This window comes from Erythrolamprus reginae, chromosome 2 (assembly GCF_031021105.1).
Source record: "Erythrolamprus reginae isolate rEryReg1 chromosome 2, rEryReg1.hap1, whole genome shotgun sequence".
In the NCBI taxonomy this organism is placed as follows: Eukaryota; Metazoa; Chordata; class Lepidosauria; order Squamata; family Dipsadidae; genus Erythrolamprus; species Erythrolamprus reginae.
Genome location: NC_091951.1, coordinates 102,316,972 through 102,335,073, shown reverse-complemented (window position 1 = coordinate 102,335,073; position 18,102 = coordinate 102,316,972). Strand labels below are relative to the sequence as shown.

At 38.2% G+C, this 18,102-nt stretch overlaps 1 protein-coding gene across 7 annotated transcripts in view; it reads right to left on the bottom strand.

Annotated features, from left to right (window-relative positions):
* Positions 1-18,102, bottom strand: part of EBF1 (EBF transcription factor 1) — a 416,173-nt gene that overhangs the window by 383,742 nt on the left and 14,329 nt on the right. For all 7 annotated transcript variants that reach the window (XM_070738987.1, XM_070738989.1, XM_070738991.1 and 4 more), the window contains exons 5-6: positions 11,889-11,962; positions 4,355-4,423 (exon numbers count right to left, since the gene is read on the bottom strand). In XM_070738987.1, coding sequence (XP_070595088.1) covers positions 4,355-4,423; positions 11,889-11,962 — 143 coding nt within the window. The remainder of the gene's footprint in view (positions 1-4,354; positions 4,424-11,888; positions 11,963-18,102) is intronic.

Genomic DNA, 18,102 nt, shown 5'->3' with positions numbered 1-18,102 from the left:
ATGGCTGAATGTCAAGTTGTTTTGCATCATTGTGCATCCTCTAAAGATGTGTCACTTCCTCATCTTCATGAAATAACATGCAGTTTTATAGAATGGTATAGGTGGAGGGTATTTGAAAAGCACCACTCCTTTAAATTATGAAGCAGATTCTAACCCATGCTTACATTTTCTGTTTCTTATTGTTTCTGTCAAATGAGAAGCAGGAGAAAATGGATAAAGGATTAGTTCTTTTGGATTGAGAGGATGTTCTTCTATTATTAGCATTTTAGTGATTAATAGATATTTGATACAAGCTTTAAAATGTAACCCTGAACATTTCACTTTTGGTGTTTTGATGTATGCATCTATTGCACATGATGTAACCAAAGGCTCCCTATATGTGTAAATGAGTGCCACACACACACACATTTCTTATTGTTAACTTCCTGGTTGTTGTTTTTAATTGAATAGATGAAAAAAATCCTAGATTCAGTTTGTACATTTCCAGATATAGTGGTGAAAGTTGATTGTTACAATACACATTGTGGTTGTAAGTCACTTTGACTGCAATTTGTGGTGGTAAAAGGCACCTCTCCAAAACGTATGAGCTGCATTCACTACCAAATCTATGAGATTCCGTCTCCCCTCCCACACTCCCAATCCACAAACTGTTTTAGTCATGACACTTTTCTAGCATGCCTCATTTAAATGAAGTCCATTCCCAGCCTGCCTTTTGCGAGCTTCAAAAAATCTGATGCCTCCCAGGTATGTTGGGACTATGATCTCATCAATCTCATGTGCCATGGCCAATGGCTATGTTGATTGGGAGTTATGTCTATTATAGATCCAACACATCTGAAGGGCACCAGATCAGAGAAAATTAATCAGGAAACAATTAGTAGAGGGGCTCAGAAATCTCTCACTTAATACAGTATACAACACTTACAGTTCATATTGTGGTAAATTAGTGTAAGAGTTACATAATAACAAAAGAAGGCATTATAGAAATATCCACTACTCACTAGAATAAGAGAATCTATTACAAATACCAGTAGAAGAGAGTCTAGTGCATATATGGATAGAGATGGCCACAGGGCATATAGCTGCCCCAGAGTCCCTAGCTGATGGTCATGCTAATTAATGGTTGGGGAGCTAAAGTTCAAAATATCCGGAAGATATCAGATCTCCAATCCAGAGATCTGATATAATAATAATAATAATAATAATAATAATAATTATTATTATTATTATTATTATTATTATTATTATTATTATATTATTATTATTTAGATTTGTATGCCGCCTTTCTCCAAAGACTCGGGGCGACTCACACGATACAAAAACAATACAACACCAAATCTAATTAATTAAAAATTACTACTAAAACCCCATATACAGTATATTAAAATCAGTCAGCCAATTCATTCACAACCACACATCATATTGTGTATATCCTCTACTAACATTTAATCCTGGCTATTCATAGCATTTGTAAGAGACTGCCAATATTTCTACATCAAATATGTTATTCATTAATTTTCAAATAATCTATAGTTATATATAACATGTGGTCTATGTTTGTCCTTACACACACACACACAAAGTTCACCAGATATTCCCCAAACCAAATTATATAAATGTAGATAAAGGAAGATCATTTATACATAGAAATATGTACGTGGTTTCAATATGGTATCAACCTGCTTACATGTAAAAACTAAGGTCACCATTTTGTGTTAAAGTTACTTCAGGCCAAATAGGTTGCACATTCTGCCAGGCATGTCTCTCCAAACCCTCTTTCTTTATCCTATAAAGGATAACTTGGCAGTAAACAAATAAACAAAAAAAAGCAAGCCATGGTTTTGCATATCAATTGGCATAACAGCTTACAATTTTATGCATGCAGGAGTGACAGCAGACTGCAACACAACATATGTTCTGTGGCTCCTGACAGCTTTTTAAAGTTAACACAATTGGTGAAGTATTCCGTTTTAAATGTGAAGTTCCATGCAGATTGCTTTACGTTTTTCAAAATCAAGAGGGGAAAATTACACTAATAAATGTCACTCATCTCACCAGAGCCACCAACTGTACAAAGCACCTTCTTTCTTTTGCGTAAATGTTTGAACTATCCCTGGCCAACAGAAAGGTTTTAAGTACCCTACTGGGACAGATGCTAAGCGGCAACAATAGAAGCCACACTAATGCAATTCAGGTAACCCAATCCTGTTTCAAAAACACAGGCAAGGCTAATTACAGCTCGGCTGAGTCAAATTTCTTGTGCCACTGCAACCCACAGGAACAGGTCAAAATCACATGTTATTCAAACCACAGTTATATCAAACTTCTCTATCAAAATCACCATTTGAAACCAAGAGAGGTATTTTCAAAGATTAGCCAGTTCATATTCAAAGTGGGTGACAAGGCAACATTTGTAAGAGTAAACCTTATAAATGAAAATAAGCATGATTTTTAGTTTCATAAAAAATCTTTATGAACCAACTAAAAGTGCTACATGATCAAAGTTCTGTACAACTATGGTATGGTGGATTTCCAGACCAAGAGCTGTGAGGACAGAAGACAGAAAGGATAGTCTGGATTTTTTTTAAAAAATAATTCTTAGTAAAAAGCACAAAACAAGGACTTTGCCCATATAATATAAGAAATCTTTGCAACACAACAAATCAAGAAACTTCTACTCATCTACATTTCTCAGTGCACTGGAAGCAGAAAATAATAGTTATTAGGTTCATAAAATGAAATATATTAAAATGTGATTTATTTTTGTCCATTTTTATTCTGGAGAACGAAAGAGGATTCAAGGATCTTTTGAATACAAAAATACAGTACACAGTGCCATATTTAATATCTCATAGCTCTCCAATAATTTCTTAATTATTTAGCTACTACAGGAGTGCCAGAGTGTGGATCTGGCCTAGAATGATTACACAAAACCTTACAATGTACCAAAAAAAGTTTCCTAGACCCTTAATGTGCAATTGGTACATTATGTAATGCCAATTGCAATTTACTTACTGTATAAAATTATACATTTTTTTTAAATCAAGGAGTAAGAAAATTGTACTAACAGCACAACAGGAAGTAAATCTGTTGAGTTAAATTAGCTTCCTCCCTAATATGCATGTTTAGAATTATTCATAGAGGCAATTATTGCTTTTACATCATGTTTTCTTGTCACAGAATAACACAATTTCACTACATTTCAGTACACTTATAGTAAAACTCAGCAAAGAAATGTTTATGAATTGAATACAGTTCACAATATCTTTGATGCCTTCCCCTAACCTTATGTTCTCCAGCTATGTTTGGACCACAACTTCCAGAATTCCCAACTGTCCTGGCTACAAATCTGGAAATGACAGACCTAATTCATCTGAAGAATGCCAATAAGGCAGATCTAGATATTACAACAAGGGACATTTGATTCTAAACCGATCCAGTACCCTGCATAGCTGATGGCATTAGTATCTGCTCTGCATGGTCACCTAACTCTCACAGAGTAATTGGTGACACTTTAACAGTTTATCATATGTTTCTGTATGACAAGTTTCAATAATTAAAATGTAAAGAAGACTATGGTGACAGCCAGGCCTAATTTGCAAGCCTGCTGTGTGCAAATTATATAGACCAACTCAGTGAATTTATTGTTCTATAGTGATTTATTCGGTCATGCCAGATTAGTAATTTGGGTTGGTTTCGAAGCCATAATAATTAAGACAGAGAAAATGAATTAATCACGGAACAATACAATCAAAACTGCACTCCAACCAAAGAGAACAAGCTGCCAACCTTAAAGGAGAAGAGAGAGAAAAAGAGAGTTGAGGTGGGGGGGGAATCTTAAATTTGCACATCTCTTAATGCAAAAATAAAATAAACCTCACAATTTAGATGGATTGCATCCAAGAGCACTACTGTAGCTAAAAAGTGATAATGCTTCAAATATTTTTCAAAGTAAAAAGTTAAATATTTATAAGCAGCCAACCACATTTCATAAATCACTAACTTATTATTTTATAACCCTGACGCTTTCCCAGGCACAGCATGCGAATCACGCACAGAAAGTTGCAGAGAAAAATAACCTCCACACAAACATGAATCAGAGTTTCTCACCAGAAACATCCACCAAGCTCTCTCCCTCCCAGTTCCACCCCATCTGGCCTTTCTCAGAGAATCAAAACGTCAGAGCCTTGCTAATTCCAAACAAACCACAAAATGACGCCCACAGAGAAGCATCGCTCTTTGGCTATTAGCAATACAGGACAGACGTTCCAGTAATAACGCAGCACAACGAACAAACAAACAGACAAATACACCCTCTCAAAATAAATCTACACCAAAGAACGGCAGCCCTTACCTGTCAATTATCACCGGATCTGAAGGAGTCTCATTTCTGTTGCCGCAGCTTTTCTTGTCACAACAGCGGCTATGGAGCAAGAAGGAGAGGATTTAGTGCAGCTATTACACTCTAAAAACCATCATTACAGATACAGAAAGGATGGTATTGCTGGCTAGAGTTACCGCTCTCTCCCTGCCTGGAAATCAGTCGAATATGGTAGGTCACATATGGGTTAATTACTAGGTTTGACTTCTTTCACAGCTGGCACACAACAACTGCCACATAGACGCAGAAAAGGGAAAAGGGGAGAACAGAACTTTTACGGTTCATAATGCTAGGTTTCTGATACTAATGACCTCCAAGTACATTGCAGATGGTTCAAGGTGCCCTCAAACAAGGGTAGATGCAGCCACCCACGGGGAAGTTTAAAAAATAAAAAACATTCTGTGCAATGATTTCCTCGCTCTTCAAAATCTTGAAAATCTCAGTGTTTTCCAAATGAACAGACATCACGATTCCAGAAATCTTTGTGAATGAAAAGAGCAAGCAGATGCCCAGAATCCCAGATTATGAGCCAACATTTTTTTTTAAAAGGCATAGCAAATGGAATATAATCACAGATATATTTATTTAAAGAAAATAATGAAATAAATGCAATGTAATCATAAGTGACAGATCTGCATTTACAGTACCGTTGCATATCATTATATAGTTGCATACATGACATAATTCTGCTCTGACATCCCCCATCCTACTCCAAGTACTGAAAAATGATCAGATTGCACGGTTTGTTTGTTTGCTTCCCCCTCCCCACTGTTGCAATTCTGGGGAAATTATCATATTTCCTGGAAAGGAAGATAAAACTAAGTTAAACATATACACACTGCTACATTGGTGGGTTTCAAAAAAAAAGAAAGAAAGAAATGCTGCCGGTTCTGTGGGCTTGGCTTGGTGGGCATGATGGGCTTGGTGGGCGTGGCAAGGAAAGGATACTGTAAAATCTTCATTCCCTTCCCGCTCCAGGGGAAGGTTACTACAAAATCCCCACTTCCTCCCAATCAGGTGGGACTCAGGACGCAGAGAATAGATGGGGGCGGGGTGAGTCAGAAGTGGTATTTACCGGTTCTCTGAACTACTCAAAATTTTCACTACTGGTTCTCCAGAACCAGTCAGAACCTGCTGAAACCCACCTCTGCACCACTAAGATTATATTTAAAAGGCCTAATTTTCTATTAGTGAAGTGAAACTAAAATTAATCTGACTTCCATGATAAAGGTAAGCTTATTATTTGTTTGTTCGTTTGTTTGTTTGTTTACTTATTTATTTATTCATTCATTCATTCATTCAATTTCTAGGCCGTCCTTCTCCGGAAACTGAGTTCAGAGACAGAGATATTTTTTTTCCCTCTTTCAGATAAATACAGTAAATGCCAGGACTATTATACCATTAGGTAAAATCAACAAAACCAGAATAGAATCCTGATTCTTCCTATTTTTATTGAGAAAAATAAGGGAAGACTTTAGTTCATAAATACTAAAAAAAAAGTCTAACTGACAACATAAATCTTGCAAAAAATTAGCACTTTCTGCAAACCTATTCTAACTTTGTAATGGTTTGGATTATCTTTCCCATAAAATTACCCCCCTCAACCAGATGTCATGGCCTTTGGTTAATGAAGATGATGGGAATTAATATCAAGTGTCTTAGGAAAAATATTAATGTACCAGAAGACAGGGAAATAATACAGAGGCTTTTCACACCAGACTAGTTCTAATGTCACACTAACCCTGAAAGCTGTCTTAGAGGTAAATACGGCATACCAGCTGGTTTGGTCCACAAATTCATATAACCTTGTAGCCAAATGGAAGATTCTTCTGTCTGGGAGAAGGTAGAGACTTGGCCAGGTAGTTGCCAAGAGTCAAGACTAATTGAAAGGCAAAGAAGACTGAAGAGGAGGAGGAAAAGGAGGTGGAAGCTAAAACCTCAACATCTCTCAGAAACAAGCAAAGAAATAATAGAACAAAGGGACCTTGGGGTCTTCTAGTCCAACTCACTGCTCAAGCAGGAGACCCTATACCTGTGATGGTGAACCTATAGCATATGCGGCACTGGGAGCCATATCTGCCAGCAATGCAAGCCGTGACTCTAGCTCAGCTCCAGCATGCATGTGTGTGCCAACCAGCTGATTTTTGGCTTGTGCAGAGGCTCTGGGAGGGCATTTTGGGCCTCTGGTGGGCCTCCAGTAGGGCTTGGGGAAAGAAGGCCTCTGGAGCCTGAGGAGGGGAAAAAACAGAACTCCTGGACCCACCAGAAGTTGGGAAATGGAGGAGGGAGGTGTCATGAGCACATGCATGGGGGGTGGAACAGTGGGGGAGGGTCATATGAACATATAAGCATGGGGGTTATTAAATTATGGATGTGGGCACACTCAGGTGCGTGCGTCCTTTTGGCACCTGAGGGAAAAATGTTCGCTCATCGCTGCTCTTTACCAGTGTTTCCCAACCTTGGCAACTTGAAGATATCTGGACTTCAGCTCCCAGCATTCGCTGGCTGGGGAATTCTGGGAGTTAAAGTCCAAATATCTTCAAGTTGCCAAGGTTGGGAAACACTGCTCTATACCATTCTGGATGAATGGTTGTCCCATTTTTTCTTTAACACCTCCAGTGGAGGTTTTGTTGAGCACCCACAAATTAATAAAATAAATAAGAAATGAATAATGTTGTTTCAAACACCTTTAAAAATTCTGGATAATTGGAGAATTAATAAGTTAACAATGAATGAAAATATTAACTCCAATTTACAGCAGACAAAGAAAAATTCCATTGAGCGATCCACTCCAGAACTGATTCATCATTTTTTTTTTAAACAGTCCTCTAAGAAATGAACAGTAAGGTAGACAGGTTCTGGTTTGCACCTCATTGAAATTGTAAGGGTATCAGGTAGTTTGGGGAAAGTTATTTCCTTGAAACCTGTTCCTCCACAGACCTATATAACCGCTATGAAATTCTAGAATAAATATTCATCACATTAATATGTCATTAGGAATTAAACTGAATGCAGAAAATTGTGGGTTTGGAGCAGTCTCAAGATGAGCCAAATGTCACAGCACACTTTATTAGTAAGTTTCTGAAGTTATTTCTGCTACCTTCCGCACATGCAGAGCAGCATACGGTGACACGAAAACATGTTCTCCTTTATGAAGCAACTGTGAAAGGAACCATGGCTTACAGTGAAGCAGAATGAAATTCTAATTCAGTTTGGCTTTCCAATCAGACTAGTCTATCATTTGCCTTCTCTAACATGTCCTTCTTTGTTTCCTTCCCTTCAGACTATCCGTATTTGTGAATACTCCATTTTGATGATATAAACTTGTACTTTTATTATATTGTTAGTCTTGATCAAAGGCACTGTTGAAAGTTGTTTAGGAATTATGTATCTATAACAAGCTATTTTGAAGCACAGGCCTTCACTGTTTCATTTCTGGAATGAAGAAATTTCATCTTAGAGAGAGCAAGCTGTCTTTCACACCATATGGCTAATGGTAGTGCATAGCAATTAGCTGGGCTGATTAATGGGGAACAGACTCTAATTTTATGCTTATAATTGAAACTGCATTTGGACCCCTGTTGCAGATTCAGCACATCCCAATCTGCGCTTACCACAGTTAGAAAGCCAGTGGCAGCAAATCTGGGAATGTGTAACCAACAAAAACTAAGTTTCCTTATTTGTCGAAAATATGGTTGCAATACAATCGAGCAGAGATTTATGAGATAACATTAGGCAGCCTCATGCAAGGACAGTGGTACCTCTACTTAAGAACGCCTCTACTTAAGAACTGTTCTAGATAAGAACCGGGTGTTCAAGATTTTTTTGCTTCTACTTAAGAACCATTTTCTACTTAAGAATCCGAGACCGGAAAAATTTCCCAGGAAATTTGAGAGGGGCACAAAGGCCCGGACAGTTTCCTGTCATTCCCCCTTTAACCCGGCCATCTTGGGCTTTTCTGGGCTGCCAGAGGAGCTGTTTGGTGGCGCTTAAGAAGGCTTTGGCAGTCCAGAACGAACAAAGCATTTTCCTTTCTCTGGGCGCTTGGACAGGGAATTAACCTCTGCCAGCACCCAGAGAAAAGAAACTCTCCCTTCACTCTGGGCAGCCGAGGAGTCACCACAGCGAAGGAAAGGCGTTGGCTACAAAGCGAGTGAGCGAGAGGAGAGGGGAGCCCTTCAGCATGGGAAGGAAGAGGCAGCTGGTAGTAGCAGCAGCAGTCAGTGTATGGGAGGCAGTGTATGGGAGTCAGCCTCGTGCTGGGTGTATTGGAGGCACGTGCTCCTCCTCGCCGCCTCAGAGTCCCTCTTTTTTTTTTTAAGCCTTAAAGTTTTGAATTTTTTTGATTCCCCTCACCTCACCTTCTTCCTTTGGCAGCGACTGTCCTCCTCCTCTTCTTCTTCCTCCTCCTCCTCCCACCTAAATTCTGAGCTTTTATTTCTTTCCTAATGGGTTTGCACACATTATTTCCTTTTACATTCATTCCTATGGGAAAAATTGCTTCTACTTAAGAACGTTTCTACTTAAGAACCTGGTCATGGGACGAATTAAGTTCTTAAGTAGAGGTACCACTGTATACTATTATGACCTTCTGTAAACATCTCAGAACATTAAAATTGAACCTAGATATCTTAAGATATTTACTTCTTTTTTAAAGTGAATATCAGGATGGGTTTTTTTTTCCAGGTTGCTCATATGGTTTAGCAAAACAAAGGAAAATATAAAGATTTATTGAAACCAGGAACACAGATAAATAATGGCAACACTGAGTAAAGGGTTTTCAAGTCAAGAGACATCAGCAGCATTGGAACTGCTTGTAAAGGTAGCTGAAATAATCATGGATTTTTCCCAGATCTATGAATAGCTCTATATCTTACCTTCACCTTGATTCTTTTATTATAATGCTAATTTTCAATTAATTAATTAATTAATTAATTAATTAAGTAAGTAATTTTTATGCCATCCCTCTCCAAGGACTCGGGGCGGCTTACAACATATGAAAAGAAACAATAAAATAAAATGGCTTAAATCTAATTAAATTAAAACTAAGTAAACTACTCTAAAATACCCTATGATGTTTAAAAATAAATCATACCCACTCAGACAACAAACTATAGTCTGGGGGGACTATATACTATATAGGATTCTGATCAGTTCTTTTTAAATCTCTATGACTATGTAAGGCACTATATAAATGCATAAACAAATAATAAACTTGGATGATACTGGAACTGTATGCATGCATGCATGCATGTATGTATGTATGTATGTATGTATGTATGTATGTATACATGTATGTACTCAGACACTTTTTAGCACACCAGATTCTATTGATACAACACTTGAAAATTTGGGTGGATGCTAAACTTCTATAAGAAATAGTGGGAATTTGTCTTTGTAAAAGAAACATAAGGCAAGCTACTCACCAATAAATGTATTCATATACTCACAACAAGCCAAATGAAGAATACTAAGACTAAGTGATTACTAGACAATTATCTCCGGGGTTTCTTTAAATTAAATTTTATTAGGAAAGGTACTGTAAATTCATGTACATTATAAAAAGACAAACAAGAGTACTGGTTTTTTTAATTAACATCAGAAACTTGGACATCTACTAAAAACCTGCCAAATATTTATCAATTCACATTCTGTCCCATCCTTTTTCTGAGTTATTAGCATATCCATGTTAATGTCACCTACAGCTCTTACTGATCTTCCCCAACCTTTCTTTTGTTCAAATCTTTCTGAACATGATAAATAATATAAAATCAAAGTTTAGTGTTTAGTGTTCCTTATGTTGTACTACATTCCAGGAACAGTTTAATGAATTTTACTTGGTATAATTAGTACAATTGCTAGTCACAAATCCATGAAGTTATTCCTAAATACTTGGACCTAGAAACAGATAAACTAGTGTTCAAGAATGCAAAAACATCTAATAAGCACATATATTGCAGGAGAGCTAAGAGGTTGTTATTAAGAATGGCAGCAACTGTTGCATATCAAAATGAGCCCTATTTATAGGAAAATCAAGTTTCAAAATTCTTGCATTTCCTCGTGAGTAATGAAACATGCTAGATGTTTCTATCTTATGTGTGGGAGACTCAGATTCTACCAGTTTTGTTGAGGTAATGGGCCGCTTTATTATCAAACTTTTTACTCTTGTCTGTGTGGGAACTAGCTCTCACACATCATTTTTGCCCACTAGATTTCCCTCTACTGGATTTCTCCCTATCACTTAAGCAAAATATAGTTTGTAGCCAAAAAACCTGAGTATCAACTCTAAAAGAGGCCACATTTCACTTTGAGAATTCAGACCATTACTGAAGTACTGATTACTATAAATAGATTATTTTTTTTAATCTGGATGTGTTCAATAAATCATAATGGCCTGTTTCACACACAGTTTAAACCCAGAATGAGTAGATTCACAAATCACATCAAAAACAAAACAAAAATAAATAAAAACCAACCCTCAAAAACACATTATAATTTAACTTGATATTCAGTCACTGATTCATACTTCAAGTTACTTAATTGGGAAAACGTTCTTTCCCTCAAAATTTCATTATATGAATAACTCTTGAAATATATCAGAATGCTAATTTCATTTAATTGTTGAGCACACATGACTCACTTAACAACTGCAGTAATTCACTTAATGTTGTAAAATCAGTTACAACTCATTTAATGGGTTTAGCAATGGAAATTCTGGTTCCAATGTGGTTGTGAGTCAAGCACTACCTGTATAGATCTCCTTTTATGGACAACAGACAGTGGTGGGTTGTTACCGGTTCACCCCGGATCAGGTAAACCTGTAGCAATGGCAGCGGGTGGCTCCGGCCACTCCCCAGACGTCTTTACACATGCGAAGAAGTGCTCCCAATAGAGAACCAGTAACAATGGAATTTGAAACCCATTACTGACCACAGACCCTTCTTTTCACTCTGCCCCCATTATGTCCTTCATAATTAGTCTACAAGACACATCCCTGCAAACAATAAGGACCATGGTCTTGTATACCATAAGTATCAAAGGCTCTTATGCAAGCAATGGTCTAATGGTTATACTTTTCCTAGTGAAGATCACATTAGATAAATGCTCATAAGTATTTCAGATGTGTGTTTTCTCTCTCTCTCTCTCTCTCTCTCTCTCTCCCTCTCTCTCTCCCCCCCTCTCTCTTTCTCTCTCTCTCTCTCTCTCCCTCCCTCTCATCAGAAACATTGTCCATGAGGATGAAGGTTCTAATCACTAAATGGCATTTCAATATTATTCAAGATTAACCTCCAATAGGTCATTGAAATGAGATCATTTATTGACTCGTTTGCCTGATTATTACACTCACACTGAGCAGATTGGGGGTAGGGTTTCTTCAAAGGAAAATTGAGAACGCTTTAAATCCCAAAATAACTTTAAATACAACCACGCTTTGGAGAGAAAGAGAGAGAGACAGTCTTTTATTTTTTTTCTTTGCTAATTAAGATACGACAGAGATTTTTCTTACCTGCACATTATTTCATGGGTGAGCAGAACTCTGCACATTTCTGGATTCTTGTCTTGGCCTTCATATATTATCGCCTACAGGAAAAAGACAAGGGAATTTTATCTGAATAGTATATTTTTTTTCCCGTCACAAAGTGAATGTAGTTGGAGAAAATGATCATTGTCACGGGACATGAATGCATAACTACATTGCAAACCAGCGACTTCGGCATAAACAGACTGCAACCTTCAGGAGAAAAATAAAAACATTAAAAACCCTGTCTCGGGATTTGTTGCTGGAGAGCCCAGAAGCTGAACTGAGTAAGCTTCAATTCAGCAGTCTTGCTTCTGTTTTAACCGTCACATTATGCACATCTTTTGAGCAGTGCCTAGGACAGGGTTTTTTAGTAGTCAAGACAACCACAATGTTCTTTTCAATAAAACATAAACTTAATAGTGTTTTTTTAAAAAAAATCTCGAAGACTCAGAACACTGGGGAGACTATTCATAAAATGAAAAGTGACTATATTTTTAATTCAAAAATGCATGGTTGTGTACTTAACTAGCTAAGGTTTGTGTACAGAACCCGATTCACAACTCCTCTCTGGTTAAATGTGCTAACAAATTAAAGGAAACGTCATTTCTATAAATGCAAATAAACAAGTTCTAGAAAACAAGAGGATAAAGCAGGATAGGCCTTTCAGGATCTTTTGAGCCTTGTCAATATAAAGAACTGACTTTCTAGATCAGGGCTCTCAAACTCCCATCCCAGAGTCGGGATGTGTCAAATGCTGGCCATGCCCACACCATCTTTAGCAAAGATGAAAAAGGTCCCAATACGTCATATGACGCCACTGTGACGTTTGACACCTCTTTTCTAGACCAATATTTCTCAACTTTGACAGCTTGAAGATAGGTAACTTCTGCTCCCAGAATTCCCTAGCCAGCCAGCTACTGAGCACAGTTTAAAAATATAAGTTGCTCCACCTGTGCTTTGGTGATTGTCTTGGGTTAAATAGTCAAGAACTGACTGTCTTTGGCGTCCAGTTTCTTGTGTCTATATTTCTTAGCTTTACTCACTGGCAGATGATGTCAAAAGAGATCAGGCCTTTTGTAATTTACTGTGATTGTGCGAACACAGCCATAGTGACCACAGGGCAAAGAAATTCTGTAGTTGCTTGTTTTGGCTTAATTTGAAATGTGAGTTCACCCATTGGGATTTAGCACTGTGTGACAAGCAGCCATTATGGTCTGCTCAGTATGCTGTGGCTTAAAAACTCCCACTTTAGAAGCCACAAGGTGAAGCTGTACTTCCCTCCCCCATCAAATTGAGTTGTGAATTGGAAGTTAATGCTTCCAATGTCCCCCTGCACTCTACTATATGCAGTCAGTGGCAGACAGAGGTAGGACTCTACAATTCTATAAAATGGACATACCAGAATAGACTGTGAATATATTTTTTTTTTAAAGAGGCCATCGAGCCAAATTTATTTATTTATTTATTTATTTATTTATTCGTTCGTTCGTTCGTTTGTTTGTTTGTTTGTTTGTTGATTAGATTTCTATGCCACCCTCTCTGAAGACTGCGGGAGGCTTACAACATATCATAAAAAAACAATAAAATACAATGGCAAATCCAATTAATTAACTAAATAACTAACCTAAAATCCCTAATATTTTAAAAATCCATCGTACATGCAGCTTTTCCAGTGACAATTCCACTCTACAATTTAGGCAACATTTGTCTACATGGCAACCACAGATTCTTCATAAGTGCTTGCATTTATGAGGCAGGCAGGATTCCCTTGGGTACCACTTGTTGGGGGGCAGGGGAAAGGAAGGGTCTTGCCTTCTCTTTCTGCTCAAGATCCCCATGGACAATTGGTGGGCCATTGTGTGACACAGAATGCTAGACTCGATGGGCTTTGGCCAGCATGGCTCTTCTTATGTTCTTATGTTCATTACACACAATTCTGAACCCTAACATAGCTCTGCATGCAACTATTTTGTCAGCGGGCGGGGGCATGAGAAAACTTCCTGGCAGCCCCCACTCTCTCTCTCTAGAAAATAGTTTGCTGTGCAACTATCAGCAAGCCCAAATGGGCATGGGGTTTCACCTGATAACTGCCAACCAAATTGCCAATAAAGAACCGAGGTAAAGGGACGTGGCACGGGAAGGAAAGGCCATTTTGCTGAAATGTCTAGCAAGCAATTTACTGAGGTCCAATAAAAAGTGGCAAACAGCGTCATGCAGAGAACACCACTGTGCAAAGGCAGATATTTTTTCCCCGGGCTGAAGATCACATTTGCAATACTTAACCTTTCCTGCCATCTTGCTACCTTGTTAAAAGTCGACTATTAGTGAACGTCTTTTACTGGGATGAGCAGTTACACTGGAGGGCAGGGCTCCTGTGTTGTTGTTTTTCGTTATTAGCATCCCCCAAGTTCATTAAAGCAAATAGACCTCTTCTCAAATTTTGCCCCTCCTCAAGGCAACCGATGAAGGAATACAAGCCTTCTTGTCTGTTTGTATATCACCAATAACATCTTTTCACATTTCAAATCTTTCCTAATTTGCTCAAAGTTCATATGTCAAAAGAAAGAGATGATGTGGGTTTTTCTTGATTTACTTTTAATGCCTCCATGATAAATGTAATGGCATTTTTAGATCTCCAGAATCAATCACCTATGCCACAGTTGTCTAGAATGTAAAACCTGACCAAATACCACTTCCACTAACCCAAGGTCCTTGTCTTCCAACAGTTCTTTTAGTTACAATAGCACTGAGAAATGTGACTTATGAGGGTTTTTCCACACTCACAACCACTATAGCATCCCTGTGTTAACATGATCAAAATGCAGATGCTTGGGAACTGATTCACATTTATGACTGTTGCAGTGTTCTAGTGTCATGTGAACAGCTTTTGTGACCCTCTGACAAGCAAAGTCAATGGGGGAAGCCAGATTCACTTCACATCCATGTGATTGATTTAAGAACTGCAGTGATTCATTTAAAAACTGTGGCAAGAATGGTCGTAAAATGGGGCAAAACGCAATAACTTGCTTAACAAAAATAATTTCAATTGTAGTCATAAATTTCATAGGATATAAATTCACCATCACTCTGCAGACTGCATTGGCTGCCGATTAATTTCCAGAAACAATTCGAAGTGTAGGTCATTACCTACAAAGCCCTACATGGCATCAGATCAGATTACCTCTGAGACCACCTACTGCCGCATGAATCCCAGCATCCGGTCAGGTCCCACAGAGTTGGCCTCCTCAGGGTCCCATCAACCAGGCAATGTCGGCTGGCGGGACCTAGGAGATCAGCCTTCTCTGTGGGGGCCCCAGCCCTCTGGAATCTGCTCCCCCTGGAGATTCGCACTGCCCCCACCCTCCTTGCCTTCCGAAAAAGTTTAAAGACTCATCTTTGCCATCAGGCCTGGGATCATTAGATTTCCCCCCTTGCCTAACAAGTGTTTTAATGTGTTTTCACGGAGTGAATGGTAATGAATGTTTTTAATTCTATTAGAACTTTTAGGGTTTTTTAATTACATTAATTGGATCTAGATATATTGTTATGTTTTCTTTGAAATGTTGTGAGCTGCCCCAAGTCCTCAGAGTGAGGCGGCATACAAATCAAATCAAATCAAATCAAATCAAACCAAACCAAACCAAACCAAACCAAACCAAACCATGAATGAATATGAATGAATGAATGAATGAATGAATGAATGAATGAATGAATGAATGAATGAATGAATACCGGGTACTGACTCAGCCTTCTGTCATTCTGAGGTTGATCAAATGAGGACCCTGATTGTTGGGGGCAATAGGCTGACTGTAAACCACTTAGAGAGAGTTGTAAAGCACCGTAAAGCATTATATAAATCTAAGTGCTATTGCTACTGTATTCAAATAATTATCTTTCTTATATAAGCTTTTAAATTAGTTACCCTACCTGGGAGAATTTAGTCCATTGAACTGCTCAAAGCTGATAATCCTCAAGGATCCAACTCTTTCAAAATTAATCTGTCTTTGGTTTGTTTTGGTCTTTTAAAATATAATAAGAATTTGGGAACGTTTATGTCTTTGTGTGCTTACATTCAGATATTTTATAACTCAGTATAGCTTGATATTGTGGTCCCAATTGCGCTCAGCTACAAGACATTTCCATATTATCCTATGCCTACCGCATCACTCAGTCTTCTTTGGCATATCCTTGTTAAAGGAATAGAAGATCAAAATTCTACCTTTCAGACCAATGCCTCTGGTTATGGCCTCTTTAACATAAACAATCAATAAAACTCTCTAATACGTGTGGTGGTGGGAGGGGGGGGGTAGGGCTAAATTTAAACAGCCTTGGCCAACAAGCAGAAGCATCACATAACCCATAAAATGAGGTAATTTGGCACAGCTGTGACTTTGCCGTTGAAAAGGCTGCCCACTGAAGGCAAGAGAAAAGGGAGGGGGGGCAGCACAGCAGTCATGAATCTCAGCCAGCGAAAGTAATTGCTTAAACATAGTATTATCACACTCCAGCACAGTACACTATATTTTAATATGATTTAGTAGGGCCATAAATAATAGCATTGATGTTGCTGTAGTTTTGTACAGCAATGGATGCCAACCTTACTTTTTCAAAAGAAAAACTCAGACGCAGCCTAAACGGCCCGGAGTTTGAGAACTTGAAGACTTTAGAAATCTAACTCTGTGCCCTTCCAACCTTAAATAGGGTTTTGGAACCCCAATATTCACTGCCACTCATTCTATTCTCAGTTTAGCATTTCTTGAAACTTGCAACAGTCCCTGCCATCCTGCTGAGCTTCTTTGGAGAGTCTAACAAGGGAGTGCTGGGCCAGCAAATGAGAAAAACCATCCCTTTGAAAGTGGCCCCTGCTCAGAATCCCCCACATCTTAAAAAACAAATGCTTGCTGCATAAGTAAGCACACATACGGAAGCACAACTAATGTTTTTAGTTGAACAAGATTATGGTGTCTCCTCTGATCTGTCCAATGTGGGAAGAGGTGGTCACTGACCTCCCAACAGTAGACCCTGAACTTCAGAAGCCTCTTGGATGAAAAGCGAAATGTCTTCAAAGAAAAAACAAAAAGTTCAGTTGCCTCTTGAAAAAGCACCTTTGGGGCAACCATGACCTGGATGACTGAGAATCTCCATAGACAGCAGGCCCTGAGGTTCAAAGTGTTTGTGGTTTGCAGAGGGGAGAGTCCTGAGATACAGCCAAAAATTTGTGTGGGAAGGTTTTGGAATGCTTATACATTATTATTATTATTATTATTATTATTATTATTATTATTATTATTATTATTATCAGTCATCATCATCATCATCATCATCATCATCATCATTATTATTTAGATTTGTAATGCCGCAGACTCGGAGCGGCTCACAATATAACAAATCCAAAACATTAAAACAACATCTAAAACCCATAACATAGAAATATAGAAACATAGAAGTCTGACGGCAGAAAAAGACCTCATGGTCCATCTAGTCTGCCCTTATACTATTTCCTGTATTTTATCTTACAATGGATATATGTTTATCCTAGGCATGTTTAAATTCAGTTACTGTGGATTTATCTACCACATCTGCTGGAAGTTTGTTCCAAGGATCTACTACTCTTTCAGTAAAATAATATTTCTCATATTGCTTTTGATCTTTCCCCCAACTAAGTTCAGATTGTGTCCCCTTGTTCTTGTGTTCACTTTCCTATTAAAAACACTTCCCTCCTGGACCTTATTTAACCCTTTAACATATTTAAATGTTTCGATCATGTCCCCCCTTTTCCTTCTGTCCTCCAGACTATACAGATTGAGTTCATTAAGTCTTTCCTGATACATTTTATGCTTAAGACCTTCCACCATTCTTTTAGCCCGTCTTAAAACCATACAGCTCAGTATACACTGGAATACCTCCAAATAATTACAAATATGTAGGAGATGACCAGGTTGAGATCTAAGTCCAGCCCACCTTGAATTCGGTTGACTCTGTTGAATTCTGTAGCACCAATTTATCTAGCACCAAAACTTGGACCATGTGTTTTCTGAATAGTTTTTTATCCTATAGCTATAATTGCAGTTAACAATGAACTAAAGGGTCATTCTCAGTGAGTTGTTGGACAGCATTACTTGGCCTGTTGTGTGGATGTTTGGGCGGTTCAGGGTGGGGAATTTGTGGTGGGTGAGGCATGTTTGGAGGATTGTTACAT